At 38.0% G+C, this 15,074-nt stretch overlaps 1 protein-coding gene across 2 annotated transcripts in view; it reads left to right on the top strand.

Annotated features, from left to right (window-relative positions):
- The window catches only part of SH3D19 (SH3 domain containing 19), a 77,701-nt gene that overhangs the window by 55,965 nt on the left and 6,662 nt on the right, over positions 1 to 15,074 (top strand). For both annotated transcript variants that reach the window (XM_042870599.1, XM_042870600.1), the window contains exons 9-15: positions 3,310 to 3,422; positions 5,671 to 5,729; positions 8,060 to 8,324; positions 10,047 to 10,115; positions 11,392 to 11,464; positions 11,779 to 11,909; positions 14,349 to 14,407. In XM_042870599.1, coding sequence (XP_042726533.1) covers positions 3,310 to 3,422; positions 5,671 to 5,729; positions 8,060 to 8,324; positions 10,047 to 10,115; positions 11,392 to 11,464; positions 11,779 to 11,909; positions 14,349 to 14,407 — 769 coding nt within the window. The remainder of the gene's footprint in view (positions 1 to 3,309; positions 3,423 to 5,670; positions 5,730 to 8,059; positions 8,325 to 10,046; positions 10,116 to 11,391; positions 11,465 to 11,778; positions 11,910 to 14,348; positions 14,408 to 15,074) is intronic.

The following is a 15,074-nucleotide window of genomic DNA, read 5'->3' as shown; positions in this document are numbered from 1 at the left end:
TTTTCTCCTGAACTGACTGAAAAAATCTTTATCAGGAGATGATTTTAACTGCAAATAAATATTTTAAAGTGGAGTTGCTGTTAACTTGTTATATTTGCTGTCAAAGCAATCCCAAGGTACAGCTGAACAAAACAAATGACTCACTTAAGAGCTGTGGTGGGAGGCTGCAGTGGCTGGGAGTCGTGCTACTCTTCAGCTACCTTGTCTGATGCCTTCCCTTGCACTGTGTTTGATGTTTCTCAAACCTTTTGGAACTAATGCTTACCAGAGGGCAAGTGGCAGCAGGGAGGTGATCTGAAAGATGGCAGAGAAGAGGTGGAAGAGACCCTTTCAGCAGAACGAATTTGTTCAGTCATCTAAACCATACTGCTTTGGTAATAACTGACTTACATTCAGACATAAGCTGCAGGTATTTTGTTGCTGCTTCCTGGGAGCAGAGTCTGCAGTTGTCAAAGAAACCTTTTTATGATATTAATTTGTTCTTCAAAAGTTATTGTCAAGTTCTCACAGATTACGTCAGAAAGTTTCCTTGACCCGCTTGATCTAGAAACCACAATCATTTAAGCAATAGCATCTTGGTAGTAATAGAGGGAGTGAAGAGGGCATGCAAGAATTTGGATGCAAATAACTGATTTGCTCAGTTTTGTGTCAGAGACCTCCCAGCTATGGTTTTCTTTCACCTCTGATCCTTTATATCTTTACTAATGATACTGACAGTGTTTCACAGTGGAAGTTTATTGGAAAACTTGTGAGGCTCTTTGTGTGTTCATCTTTCTGACTTGAATACATACTTACTAATGTTCAGCCTTATGTTTTATCCTCAAAGCTTAGAAAGAAAGATCACAGGACTGCTGGCTCTAAAAAATTGTACTTCAGACTCATATTTTATTAAATTGAGTAGATGTAGAACCAAAATATCCTGGTGGCATTGCTGCTAAGACTTTCTCTCATTTCCTGAGATCCCCTCCTACAGCAGTTTTCTTTTCCTCTGCATATATGTGAAATGCAGTGGAAGTGATGAGATATGCAGAGAAAACAGAAGATAAGCTACAAGGAAAATGATTCTGCTAATAAATGATCATAAATAAAGCTTTATCCTATTGGAAGATTTTGGTTACAGTCTACTGTAAAGAATCCAAGGCACAGTTTCTCTCCACAAAGGAGATTTTATTATTGCTGTTTCCATTTAAAACAAAAAAAAAAAAAACCAGAAAAAAAACAAAAAATCCTTAAATTCTTCTTCTTTTTTTTTTTTATCTGGACTCTTTTCAGCTCTTAAATAACCTGTCCCTTTGCTGCTCTCTAGTGGCAATTGAACTTTCTTCAGAAACTGCCAGTCATAGTGTGCTTAATTACAATTGAGGGATGTGAAGGAGCAGAAGCAAGTTCGAGATGAGCAGAGTACCTTTTTGTCAGATAGGAGCTACTATAGAAATGTAAGCTGTTAAAAAAAAAAAATGAGCGTAGTACAATTGGGTTAAGGAGTGACAAGGCTATAGTAGCATACAGATTGTAGGAGAACTACATGATCTCAGTAAAACGGGTTCTGGGGTTTTTGTGCCATTCTGGGTTAATCCTGTCAGGAACCAATGCAAAACAAGAAGGTCAATAAAACTGAAAAATAAAAAACAGAAATCAAACAAAAAACCAGCACTCCCCCCCCCCAAAAAAAAAAAAAAGTTAAAGGTGGATGTGGAAGAATTTGGGGCTCTGGTGTTTTAGAATTTGTTTCTTAGTATTTTTGTTGAGCTGTGATTAGAAAGGTAGCGTTAAACTTCCACTTCAGTTTTTACACTTAGGAATCAGTGAAGTTAGCAACTGCTTTCTAGTTTCGTTTTGTTTTTTTTTTTTTTTACTTTTGGCTTTATCAATGGCTAAGGAAGGGAAATCAAGCCATCTGTGCATATATCCAGATTTGAGGTGGTGTGAATAAATAAATCTGTTAAGCTCTTAATGTATCAATGAAGTATATTACGAGAAGGTATCCCTTGCAGTTACATACAGGTACCATTTTTACTTCTCACAGTTCTAGCTTAGAAGAGTGCATGAACACTGCATTAGCTTCCATTCCCTGTGCTCAATCATTTCCAACACAGTAACTTTAACCTGTTCCTAAGAATTATAAGGTATTTATGCTTGAACTTATTTACTTGTAAACATCACACCAGCCTTCTAGATGATGTTAGTGCAACTGAGGTGTTAAAAACAAACACCATTTCTCCTTCCTATGTGCTTTTTCTTTGTTAAGAGCACTTTTTGTGAAACAAGTAACTTGAATAAATAAAATTGTTCTTTCCATGGCAGCTGTCTTCACTTTTGTAGTGAGTGAAAGTCCAGGCTGTCTATACACTCTTATTTATAAAATTCCAAAGCTGGCTGGAAGTCAGAAGAGCTTAAGTGTCTGAAGTTTGTTGTGAGAAAAGACTTCACATTTTATACAAATAGATTTTAAAATAGGTGACAGAAGTTCAGTATATGAGGACAAAATGATTGGTAAATATGCTTACAAAACTGATCAAAGGGCTACCCAGATTTGAACGACAGGGACATTTAAAACAAATCTCATAATTAACATGTTTTTTTGTTTTTTGTTTCTTTTTTTAATTGAAACTGAGATCATCATTCTTCTGTAGTAAGAGCTGTACTTCCATGTTCTGAACTTCTTTAGCTCCCTAAAGACTGCTGGGTAATTCCCAACTCTCCTTCTGTTTTATCCTCCTGAATTTTCTAGCAGGCAGGATTTTTTTTCTTGCCTTTACCTTTCTGTAGATTCTTCCATCCAAGTCTTCTGATCTTTCAGGGTTACTTGAAATAACCCTCAGCTGTTTTCCAGCCTGAAGGATATTCCAGGAGCTGACAGCTGGAAAAAGTGAGCTAGTTAAGAAATGTGGCTGAGAGATGGTGATGGTGTTTCAGAGTATATAGGAATGAGTCTGACATTCCCAGGGGTAGAAACTCTGCTAGTCGTCTAATATTATATCAACAAGTATTGCAGCTGAAACCCTAGAATAACTTGCTGGTGTCCTGAGACACCAGTGGAGATTCATTATGTGGAATGGGAATGACTCTTACATTCAACATCAGAGTTGAAGTGTTCCCTTCACATCCTTTTTCTGTTGACTAGTCTTTGAGTTTTCCTGTGCATTGGCCACTCTGGCTTTGAGGAAGGAAGTTGTGTTTGTAACAAGATGCCCCACACCAAGATGGATTCTCTTACCTAGTGTTGGTCTGTGTGAAGAATCTATTAATTAGACTTTCTTTGTAAACAAGCTACTGATTAGACTTTCATTCAGAGCTCTGTTTTTACAGCTTTGGATGAAATCCCACATAGCCCTCCTCCACTTCCTGCTGAAAAGCCTATTGGCAACACCTTTGACATCGCAGTGGGCAAACCCAACAGTGGTGACCTAGTAAAAAACATGGTAAGTTAATACTGTTTTGTTGTATAACAGCTTTCCCTACTTTGGGTAACAGATTTCTTGTCACTCTTGGCCCTTTTTAAAGTAAGTTATTTGAGGAACCAAAGGATGAAAGGGACTAATCAAAAATACAAGACATTGTTCTTTTGACTGTGCTCTCTGATTTAACAAGGTAATTTAGACTGTTGCCAGTTCTGGAAAACACTTTGCTGATTTTAGTGTACTTCAATTATATTTATCTTCAATTTTCTTTGCATCTGGAATCAGGATATGCTGCAGTTGAGTTTTGAAAGCGCTGTAGAGTGGTTCAAAATCTAGCAGTGTTTGTATGGTCAAATATTGCCGAAGTCCTTCAGAAATACATCTGTGTTTTTTTTTTTTTTTTCATTTCGTACACATAGCACTTCTTATGTGGCCAGTGTAATTTACAGGCAGGATAAACTGTTCTGTTGGTGAGCGAAGCTTGATTTCTTCAGTTTTCTTCCAGTTGTTTTATTCTGGTCCTTAACAGAACCTGAGTAGAACCATCGATTTTTGGAAAGTAAGGCTCTGCTCCTTGCTCCTGAGTGCGTAACAATGGTGTACACTATAGCTGTGTATCCTGTATGCCTTTTGATGCAGATGTACTAAAGAGAATTCGAGTAGAAATAGACAGAATTTCCAAATGTTGAGAGTGATGATAGCAAAAATGTTGGTGAATCTTGTGGAAACCACAGGCAGTAAAGAGAGAAATTAAAAGCTCAGACTAAGTGGATGGCTGCCAGCAAATGTATTTTTAGCTACTTTTGCTAGTAGATAGAGAGGTTTTTGTACATCATAGCTGAAGAGGCTATTCATACAGTTCCTATCTTTTCTGGACAATGCTGAAAAAATAATTGCCAATACAATGACATTAAATAACATTTTGCACAATACAACCCCAAAATGTTTGCAGTGTCATCCAGATTATTATGACAGACACGTGGAAGTTACTCCTCATACAATCATTTTGGAATAGGTTCCTTCTTTTTAACTGAAGTTCCAGATAGAATATACTTATTTCAAGCTATTTGGAATGCTAAGTGGTAGACATTGAGAATAAATTCGTAATGAAGTATTACAAATACTGGTTTTTCAAATCTAGCAGTGTTTATCTGTGAAACTGATTACAGTAGAACAAATAGAAACAATTGACCGTAAGCAGCGGTTGGTACAGGTTTGCTCCTTTTCAGGCAGGAAAACATTTTGCTGTTCGGATACCACTCCCATCTGAAAGCAGTAGGTTTCCTTTTAATCAGAAGCATTTACTCGGGAGCATTCATGTGGGGATGTAGTCAAGAGTCTAAGTTTTGTCACAAAATAAATCTAGATATTTCCCAGGTCGAGAAAATCACAGTTGTAGTTTACTAGTTTCAAGCCTGCCTCCACATCTAGATAAATACGGTTGTTCAGCCCTTTTTAAAGTTACTGATTCAAAAAGGTTACTTTTGAACCCAAATTCAGCACTCGGATTTACTATTCTGTTGCAAACATCTGTGCTTGGTCAGCTTAGTTGGCACTATTTTCTGGCATTGGGTAAAAATGAATAGCAGGAGGCAGGAGGATGGTAATTTGTTAATGCATTACTGTGGTCCAAACCCTTCAGCTATGTCATGTGCTCCTCTCTACTGACTGCTGTGGGTAGTAGTCTCTGGCAAGGTGGGGATGGGCATCTGGAAGCACTAAATAAATGATCTGCCAAAGCAAGATTAATCAGGATTTGTTTGTTAGGTCTCTAGGAAGCATCTTTAGGTACCTTTCTGAATAAGAACTAGCGTTATTGGCAAGAGACTTTTTCCAACTTGAGGTACACCAAGGTTGTATTTTCTGCTCGAAGTCTGTGCCTAGTGTCAGCCTGTCCTTTCATCTGTCAAGCTTAAATCAAAGCTCGTAGTGTAACTGCAAGCAAGTTGGGATCTTAGAGGCACTGAAATTGCACATATGTGTGACTCTCCAGAATTTGGCTCTTAGACTCTGAGTCCCAAGTTGTAGGCAAGGAAGGGCTGGGTTACACCTACTGTACAATTTTAGCTGTGTTTCAGGTAGTCAATTTACTATCTCTACGTACAACAATAATAGTTTAGAACACATCACGTTATTTATTACTTTTTTCCTCAAACTCCAAAAACACTTTTTCCTGATTGTAATTTAAAATAAGAAATGCATCATTTAAAGAGGGTTTGTTTTATTTCCTAGGCTTAATGAAATGATTTGGTCATTTTAATTTTTGTAGGATTTGAATAATTCGGAACGGGCTGGAGCATCTCAACTAGAACCTGCATTACCCCCAAGGTAAGTGCAATTATTCACTGATTCACTTAACAGAGATGTTTCTGAATTAGTTTGTGTAGGTAGCCTCAGCATAGATAGTAAATTACTGACTCTGAACCTAACACAGTAGGCTTAGGTGCTTTTAACTTATTCACTAATAAATAAACAGGACCAAGTTGCTGGTTATTTCATACTTGTTTGTGCTCTATTGGTATGACCAGAGAGATTATAGGAGGACAGCTGTTTGACTCCTCAGCTAATGTGCAGTGGCTGCTGACAGTCATTCCTTTCTGCATCTTTAACCTTTTAACCCTCAGCTGAACATAGAACATCCTCTCCTGCATGTTGCTGACCTTTTGGTCAGCAGCGCTTGCACTTGTGGCTGGGTTTGAGTGGTGAAGGAATGGAGGTGGCAGATGCTGCCACCCTGGAATGGGCACATGCTAGGCCAGCACCTTCCTGGAAGCACAGGTTATTATCTACAGTATCTCTACTGTTTACTAAAAAAAAAAAAAAAGAAAAAAAGAAAAAAAAAAGAAAAAAAAAAGTGAAGCAGCAGAATGCATTATAACCTATTTTTATACCTTTTAAGAATCAATAAAAAAGAGCTGAGGAGGAAAAAGCAGATGGACCAAGCTTAGATTCAGGCCCGCTAAATGCTAGAGACAAACTGGAATGAAATAATGCATTGGCCAGTTAGCCCTCTGTGGCTGTGTCACTACCTACACTCAAAATCCAAAATATGCGTGTTGAAATAAAGAGCTTACTCTATTGTATCAGGATAGGAAAATTTTTCAGTACTGAAGCCTGGTCCACTGTAGTTATTTATTAACAGGAAAGTTTGTACCCAACAAGGAAACACCTCATTATTTCCCCCTATTGCATGTTACTTTTCCCCATTCTATTTACTGTAGTAGCATTCCTGATTCTCTAGTAGTTCTCTGGAATTGCAGTGAAAATTTTACCCTTTTAGTCTTCTGTTCATTTTTTTTTAAAGGAATAATAATGTGTGCTTGCTGTGTTTTTTTTAGTTTATTTGTTTAACTGAGTCTCTACACAAATGCATGGGTTGGTCTGTTTCCAGATTTAATGTAGTCTGAATTGGAGTTTCCTCTTTCATCAATACAAAAAAAAGCTTAGGATGAGGCCAAGAATGAGGAGAGGTGGAAACTGAGCAGGAGAGGGAATTATTTTTGAACTGTAAGGAAAAAAATGCGTACTCCAATAGGAATTGAAAACTACATCCAGGTACACTTGTAAATCACCAACATCTTTTAAAGTGGTGGTTGACACAAATGAAACATGTTAGAAGAACGCCCTAAGTTCCACTAATGCACATTTGTTGTAGGTGATGATAATGTTTACAGATCATTGAGGAATTCATACTAGCAAATAATTATTCTTATTATACTATATGTAGCGGAAAACTACAGTAATGCACTGAAGACCTACTAATAACAATCGAACAGTTGTCTTTATGGAATCGCTGTAGTGCCAGGTTTCTTAGTAACACAAAGTTTTGCATCATGTATGCAATGCTTGTTTATAACAGAGGTGATTTTTATTAGCTAATTAACTATTAGCAAGTTGATTTGGAAAATTGTTGCTTGTGTACGCTGTATAGGCAGCATTTTTTATTGGTGCTTACTAAGAAGGATTTTTAATGTAATTATTTTCTTTTAAATTAGCACTATCAGTTAAACTCTTTTGGTTTCTAAACTATTAGTAGGCTAATGAGAGTGAGGTACCTCCAGCGTTACCAAGAAGCTTGAGCATTGTCACTGGTGTTATCTTTTGTTCACGTAAGAATGGTAAATCATGCTACTGATGCCGTTGTACCAAGTGGTGATCATGAGTTACAGCAGAGGCTCAAAAGTCACCTCGGCTGACATCTTAGTGAATGGGTTGGGCTAATTCTTGAAGGCCTGTTTCATCAGCTGAGCTTCCTAGGGCTCTCATTAAGGCTCTCCAGTGGAAGGACAGTATGGTAAGGCAGCTGCAGTCAAAACTCTTTTTGAAGATGGATTGCTGAAGAAAATCCTGCCTCATGTAGGAGGCTTTTGAGAACACTGGCAGGCTGTTTGTTTGTAGGCAAAAATGGAGAGCAGACTTGGAAATATGTAGTAAAAAAAAAAAAAAAATCTGTCTAAGCACTTGATCATCTGATCTCATTTGTCTGAAGGTTTTTGATTCATGTATTCTTGGAGAACTTAAGGTATTATATACTCTTCTATTATGCTGGTCTTCGTCACCATGTTTCCTTATAGAAGCTCGATAGCTAGGGTTGTGGTGGAGAGTGGGGTGGCAAGCCTATTAGTACGCATTTTTCTGATTGCTCATCGAATTTTTAGGCCTGTGGATGGAAAAATTATACCAGCTCGACCTCCCCCACCTAAAGGTGTTCCCGGAAGGCCACCTCCACCAAAACTCTCTGCAACCAAGACCTCCTCTCAGAAGGATGCTCTTTCCCGATCCACTTCTTACGTTGCTTATGATAAAAAGCCAAGCAAGCTCAGATTGGGACCCAAGAGAACAAAAAGCCAAGTCATAAAAAAACAAGATCCAGCTTTACCTCCTAGACCTAGGCCAGGTCATCCCCTCTACAATAAATACGTGGTAAGAGCTGAGATATTCTGCAACTTGTTTATGGAACAGTGATGACAGTAGTAATGAAGAATGTACTGGTATGTTAATATGATATGGCTAGTGCATCTATCAACATAATCTTCTTTAAAAAATACTAGTAAATAGATAGTTATAAGCACTGTGAGGTAATACTAAAGAAGGCAAAATATAGTTGCAAAGTACAGGTACACGTATGTGTGTATTTTTGTATATGTATATTATCTTTCCATGTATCTTCAGTGTATAACTTCGGTTGGGTGGGGTTCTCACAGTTGTCAGTTCTGAATTCTATTAAGACGACGTAAAGCAATAAATATCACGTTTGTGTATTGCTCTTGCCTGTATGTGTCAAGATGCTTAGCAAAACTGGGGGAGCATTGCGGTTTAAAATAGCTTATCTTGCTTAATCAAGCTTGCAGAGAGTGAGGAATGTAAGAGTACTTCAATTTAAACTGTTGACGTAATCCCTTTTCATTATAAAAAGTGTTATTTTGTATTGCACGTAATGTTGGAGGATAATATGTAGATACTTAAAATGAAAGCAGAGCATATCTTGTAATAGAGTGTTGCTGAACATCGTACATGGTATGTTATAATAAAAGGTAAGTGGCTAAAAGACTTGTAAAACTTATGACAAAAAAGCGGTTTCCCAAAAAAAGCAGTTTCTATCACCTGCAGTTCTGTTTTAAATACTTTCCATATGAGTGTCATGGTTCTGGAGGTTCATGGTTCATGAGTGTCTGGTGCTGGAGGGTGCTTTCCTAGCCGTTCCATGCTTTTCAGGTTTGAATCGGTCCCAGGAACTCTCACTCTCCTGATTGTCTTCTTGTGTAGCTCTCATGAAATCCTGTTCAATACTTTATTGGAAAAAAAAAAAAAAAGGCACTACTCAGACTAAGTAGTGCTCAAAGTTTACAAATATCCCAGAACGCTGGCAGTATGCCTAATCTTTCAAGGTCAGGTTTTCCAGCACAGAAACCTGAACTGCTGATAATGCTCCCTAACGAAGCTCTCTGAGAGCAGAGAGAAAAAGAGATTCGTTCTAAAAGCTAAAAAGCAGTGAGCCCCACGTTGGGCGCCAAAAGTCTATCACGGAGTTGACCAGATCAATCCGCGTCTGTGACAGGGGCGACAGGCCTCTGCCCTCCCCCCCCACCCCAGTCCCACAAAAAATGGGAAGGAAGGAAGGGAGGAAAAGAGCAGCGGCAACAATCTATGGAGGAAAACTTATTTTACTATAATATCGGAATAGAAGATAACACAATATATACAATTTAATTGAAATTGAGATTAATAAATCAGACAAGATGAGAGAGAGAGTTCCCGGGACCGATTCAAACCTGAAAAGCTTGCAACGGCTAGGAAAGCACCCTCCAGCACCCACTGCAAGGCAGCAAGAGAGCGCCCCCCACCCAGAAGGGCCAGATCCCGTGACTTCTGTAATGTACAGGGATAGGTACCTGGGATTGGGGCATTAACACTTCAGTGCCCCATAAACTACATGATGTTTTGATGTGGAATACTGAAACCCAAAATAAAAACAAACAAAAAAAAAAACAACATAGAACCATGACAATGACTGTGTCATCTTCCAGAAGACTTCTAAATTATTTACCTGTATTTGGTGATCTGAATAGTTCCATCACCTGGCATGCTGTGAAATGTTTGGTGCTTCAAAATGAAACAAACTATTTCAATTTGCTCCTATTCAAGCTGTCTGTGCCTCATGGAGTTGCCAAGGAAAATTGCCTTCCCAGAAACCGTGGAGAACTGTCTCGTAAGGTAAGACATGTTCTTCTGGTGTTTCATGTTTCGTGCGCAAGTGTTCTGAGCAAAGCCCCTGTTATGTTAAAATATCAAGTGCTTTAGGCTTTAAAGGTTACTCTGAGAAATCCAATAATGGTTCATTAAATCCTTGTGTTTTCTTTAATAAAAACAAAGCAACCGCCAAAACAGAATCCAATACTGGTGATTTGCCTTATGGCACCAGGTCGTTCTGCTTGTGGAGCAGAGCAACAGTAATTACTTGGAGTGCCAGAAGAGAGGGAAACTGGCGAAGTTCCTCTGTCTCCTATGAAGATAATGACTCCCTCTGCTGAGTATCTGAAAGATGGGCAAAAGCTAAGCAGTTAGTTTTACAAAGGGATGTATGTGATGTATCAGTGAATTGACTTAAAGTCTTCGAAGTATTTTCTTTGCTTTGGGCTTATACAAAATTGAATGTGTTTTAGGGCATGGCTGTATTAATATTAAGTAGCCAGTATAAATTCTAGCTATGAGCAGACTTATGATTAGCAGAAACCTATAGGTTTCTTTTCTTTCTTGTTATCCATATTATTCTGTCCTTCATGTTAGGTTTTTCTGGTTGTTTCCTTTGTTTTTAACGACAAATTACTTTGCTTGAAAGCAATTCATACATAGTGATTGTAAAATACTTTTTTTTACACTGTGATTGAAAAACAGTACAGTCTAAAAACTCTTTCCTAGTGAGTGGGTTAGAGATGAAGCTGAACATAGTTAATATAATTTCCCTTTACAAAGATTCCAAAAGGAATTTGTAACTTCTCCTGTTATCTTCCTGTAAAACTTCCTGGTGTCTTGCTTCCCCCTCTGAAGTACTTGGCACTTGGTAGATGTGCTGACTGTGCTGTGTGTGCTGGGTCTCTGAGCATGGAGGAGTGACTGATGTCATGCATTACTGAGTGGCAGCACAGAATTTGGCAACAGCCTTTTGCAGAGAGAATTGCCATCAGCTCTCCAGCTTTCTGACACACAGATAGTTGAGGCTTTGTCTATACTAGAAAAAAATTACATGCCCTCCCTTTTCTTTTGCTGGGTCAAAAGTAAATTTCAGTGAAATACCTTTTGGTTTACCCTGGCAGAAGGCACACAGAATATAGACCAGTGACCAGTACTTAAGTTTGTCACCTCCAGTGATTTTCTGATATCGTGATAAATGTTGTGTCCTAAGTCAGAAAAGGACTTAAGGAATTCATGACAGCAAATCTGTATTAATATCTTCCATGATGTATAAACTGTTTGAATTTGTTTTTGCCAGGATTCAAACAGCTCTCCAAAAGTTTCTGACACAAGTGTTCCCCATGCTGTAGCACTGCATGATTTTTCTGCAGGTAAGTAAATGTGAATATTTGGGAAGCTTATTTTTCTCCAAGTCTTTCAAATGGTGATTTTCCTAGGACTCGGATCTTAAAAATAGTCAGGAAGCACAGCGTGCAAGCTCTGCATGTGGAGTTGTTAAAATCCAAGGGTTTTACCTATGGTTGGGTGGGTTTTCTTGTTAAAGCTAATTTGTTTAGCAAGTACAGTTAAGACTCTCTGAAAACTTATTCCACTTTTGTCCGTGGTATTTAAATTAATGAAGTTTTAATGATTGAAATCAGTGAGGGTGAAAACCCCCTTTAAGTGACATGATGCTGTCTTGCAGAGCATGCTGGTGACTTGGACCTTCGTTCTGGAGATACTGTTTATCTTTTGGAGAGAGTTGATGCCAAGTGGTACAGAGGAAAATGTGGGAATCGCACAGGGATATTTCCTGCCAGCTTTGTTCAAGTGATTGTATGTGGGCTTTGCATACTTTGCTGAATCCTAACGCATTGGTTTTGTTGTTATGTTTTACTGTAGTCCCTATTTAGATAATCTCTTTTCCCTCTGGCGTCACAGAAGACTTAGCAACTTGTTTATATGATATTACAAAGATGCTTGATTTGGCAGAGCCAACTTGTGTTGTGGAGCTTATTTTGCTGTTAATTTCAAGCCAAGTGAGAAAACCATGGCCCTTACCAGATTCTCTTTCTTAACTTGGGTAGTTTATCTGGGTCTACAAGCAGATTATTTTTACAGCTGCACGTAAAAATCAGCATACAAGTATGATGATAGCTTTTTGCCCTCACCTCAACTTCACTCATATTCTTGACCCCGTAAGCTACGCTGGAATCACCACTTGTGCACCCATGTAGTAAATTGGGTCAGGGCAGCATTTGAGCCCAGTGAAACATTTTTTCTTTATTCCCAAAATTCTTTCTTCCAGATGGATCGGTTCGCCTACGTGGCTTCACAAATGGGTGTGCTGGCACTGTGAAAGGAGACTGTGCTATTGCAAATGCGCAGATTGAAGCAGTCCTGTTACTGAATGTGACATTTGCCAGTAAACTGCAAGCAAGAGGCAGGTGTTGTTTTGGTGCCCAACAGAAATGAATTGAGAGGCTTAGCTTAGAAGAAATGCAGCGTAGTTCAGTGCCTCAAAAGCTAGATGAGATCTATTGCAAGCCCAACTTAAAATTTAAGTCCATTTTGTGCCTGTATGAAGAGTCATTGGGCTATCCACCTCAGCCAACTGGGCATGGAAGAACAATGAGTTAACATTAGGATGCAGTGAAGGTGTATGGCTGGCTGTTAAAGACAGTTAAGGTCTGTGCTGATACAGGGCAGCTGGCAGAGATGAGAGGTGCTGCTGTATGAAAAATACCATGCACTCAGTAACCATCACAGTACGTTCTGTAGGGTGCCTGTTCAGTTTGTAGTATGTTACTGGAAGAGAATTTCAAAGCTTGGAAAGCACTGAAGAATAACAAATAGACCTACAGATAGTAGTTACGGAACTATATTCAATTTGCTTTACGAGAAAGATTTGTTAGCTACCTTGTGTATTTTCTTCGACACAAAACAATTTAAAGCATTAATATTTTTGTAAAACTGCTGGCTTACAGATAAAAGATTTGATGTTAAAGCAGTGGAATGGGTATTTGAGATCAAATTAAGCATTGATGCTGGCAGAAGTAACTTCCTAAAAGATAGGGAAAAGACTTTGCACTCTTTTTTTTTTTTTTTAGTTTTAAAAGCTGGATACCCTTTGAGTGAGAAAATAATTGTTTTAGCAAAATTAGAAAAAAGAAAAAAGAGGGAAAAAAGTAAATACAGCTTATTTGCTGAGTGAGTTTTCCTGAGAATTCAAGTCAGCTTAGGTCTTCATACAAGGCCTCCATCAGTACACCATAGTGTGTTTTATGATATCAAGCCACATAAGAGCTTCATGTCTGGATACCAAACAAATGGTAATACATTGTTATTGTTTCCCAAAGACACTTCGGAGCACCACAGATATAAGCTTCTCTAGCGAGCAGTGAAAAGATAATTTGCCTGAAAATCATCTTTGTCTGAAATTGACTGGTTTCATGCAGCCCTTCACAAAATCAATTAAACATTATTGTTGATGTGTGTGGAACTGGTTTATGTGATAGTGAGCTATAGCCCAAAGCTCCTAGCCAAGATCTCTAGGCTTGTAGGGGCACGTAGTCTTACACAAATATCACAGACCATCCTTCATATCATACCAAAAGTACAGTTAAAGTCATCTTAAGATAATGGACTTCAATGCTGTCTGTTGGACATATCCTTGTACGGATTTTCTAGATGATATTTCTCCAATCCCTTTAATTAGCACATGGTAACTATCTACAGCTGAGCTAAGAACGATTGTTTGTTTTTCCTAAATTAACCTTTCTTGAAATATATGCTGCCACAGCATGAATACTGAAGTGAGATTTAGAAGTGCGTTTGTTCTGAGTACAGCTGGCTACCAAAGCCCAGAAAAATGCCTAAACACTAATTTTGCCTGTAGTGATATGTTGCGCTAGCAAATGATAGAGAGCAATTACTAACTGAAAGTTTGGAGCAAAGTGCAACAACACATAGTAGCATCCAGTCCCATTTTCTGTCAATCGGCCTGGCTGTAAGCCAGTTTATTGAAGTAGGCTGTTAAAAAACACAAAACATGAAGTATGCATGAGATTGAAAAATCATTTACGCAAAAGCAAATCCGCATTACCATTGTCATATATCAGAATGTATCAGTGACTATATAGCATCGTGTCAAAATTACAAAAGGAGTTGATGCTTAATGGAAAAATACATGATTTTAACAAGTTCAGCATTTGCAGTAGTTATGTTGGCATGAGCTTGAAATTCAAGATTTTACTTATTTTGTTGTTTTATTAGGTTGATATTCCAGAAGATGGCAAAAGGAAAAAAATATCCTGCTCCTCACAATCCATTAAGTGAGTCACATAAATATTGTTTTCTTTCTTACCTTGATTAGTAGTAATTAAAAGGAAAGGTAACGTGGAAGTAGGTGTTATCTGTGCTGACGCTAATATGGTTAATAATTTCCTCAACAAAATTATTTTAAAAACTAAACATTTATGGCATTATAGTGCCATTACACTTTATCAGGAAAAAAAAAAAAGACTTCGTATGTTTAAAAATTGGTATGTTACTTCATAACAAGTGTTTATATAGATATAGCTCTCTTGAACACGTCTTAACTGAGTAATGCTTTATTGGCTTTCATAACTTTGAACTGCAGGAAGTAAAGCTAATTCAGGCAGAGATAGGAACTAGTATCACCAGGAGTGTTGGCCTTGTTGTGATAGATGGAGGCTTGTCCTAACTGAAAGGCTGCTTCTGCAGCTAACGAATGTGCAGAATATGCTACTGCTGCAACTTTAAAGAGAATTTGAGTGCAGATGGGAATCAAGCTTACAGATTGCTTTAAACTGTGCTATAGAACTGTAGTGTATTTTCAGGATTTTTTTTCCAACGTGGCATTTCTAATAAGTCAGATTTTTTTTGTATGAAAAATAGGTAAAATTGTTAAGTGAGGAAAAAGATAGAATTCATTTTTCAGTTTTCTGCCAAACTCCGTAACATGTGTCAGATTCACTG

Source organism: Lagopus leucura, unplaced genomic scaffold (assembly GCF_019238085.1).
Source record: "Lagopus leucura isolate 7727_CA_CO unplaced genomic scaffold, USGS_WTPT01 Super-Scaffold_100004, whole genome shotgun sequence".
In the NCBI taxonomy this organism is placed as follows: Eukaryota; Metazoa; Chordata; class Aves; order Galliformes; family Phasianidae; genus Lagopus; species Lagopus leucura.
Note: the sequence above shows the minus strand (reverse complement) of the source record. Positions and strands in the feature narration are given on the sequence as shown.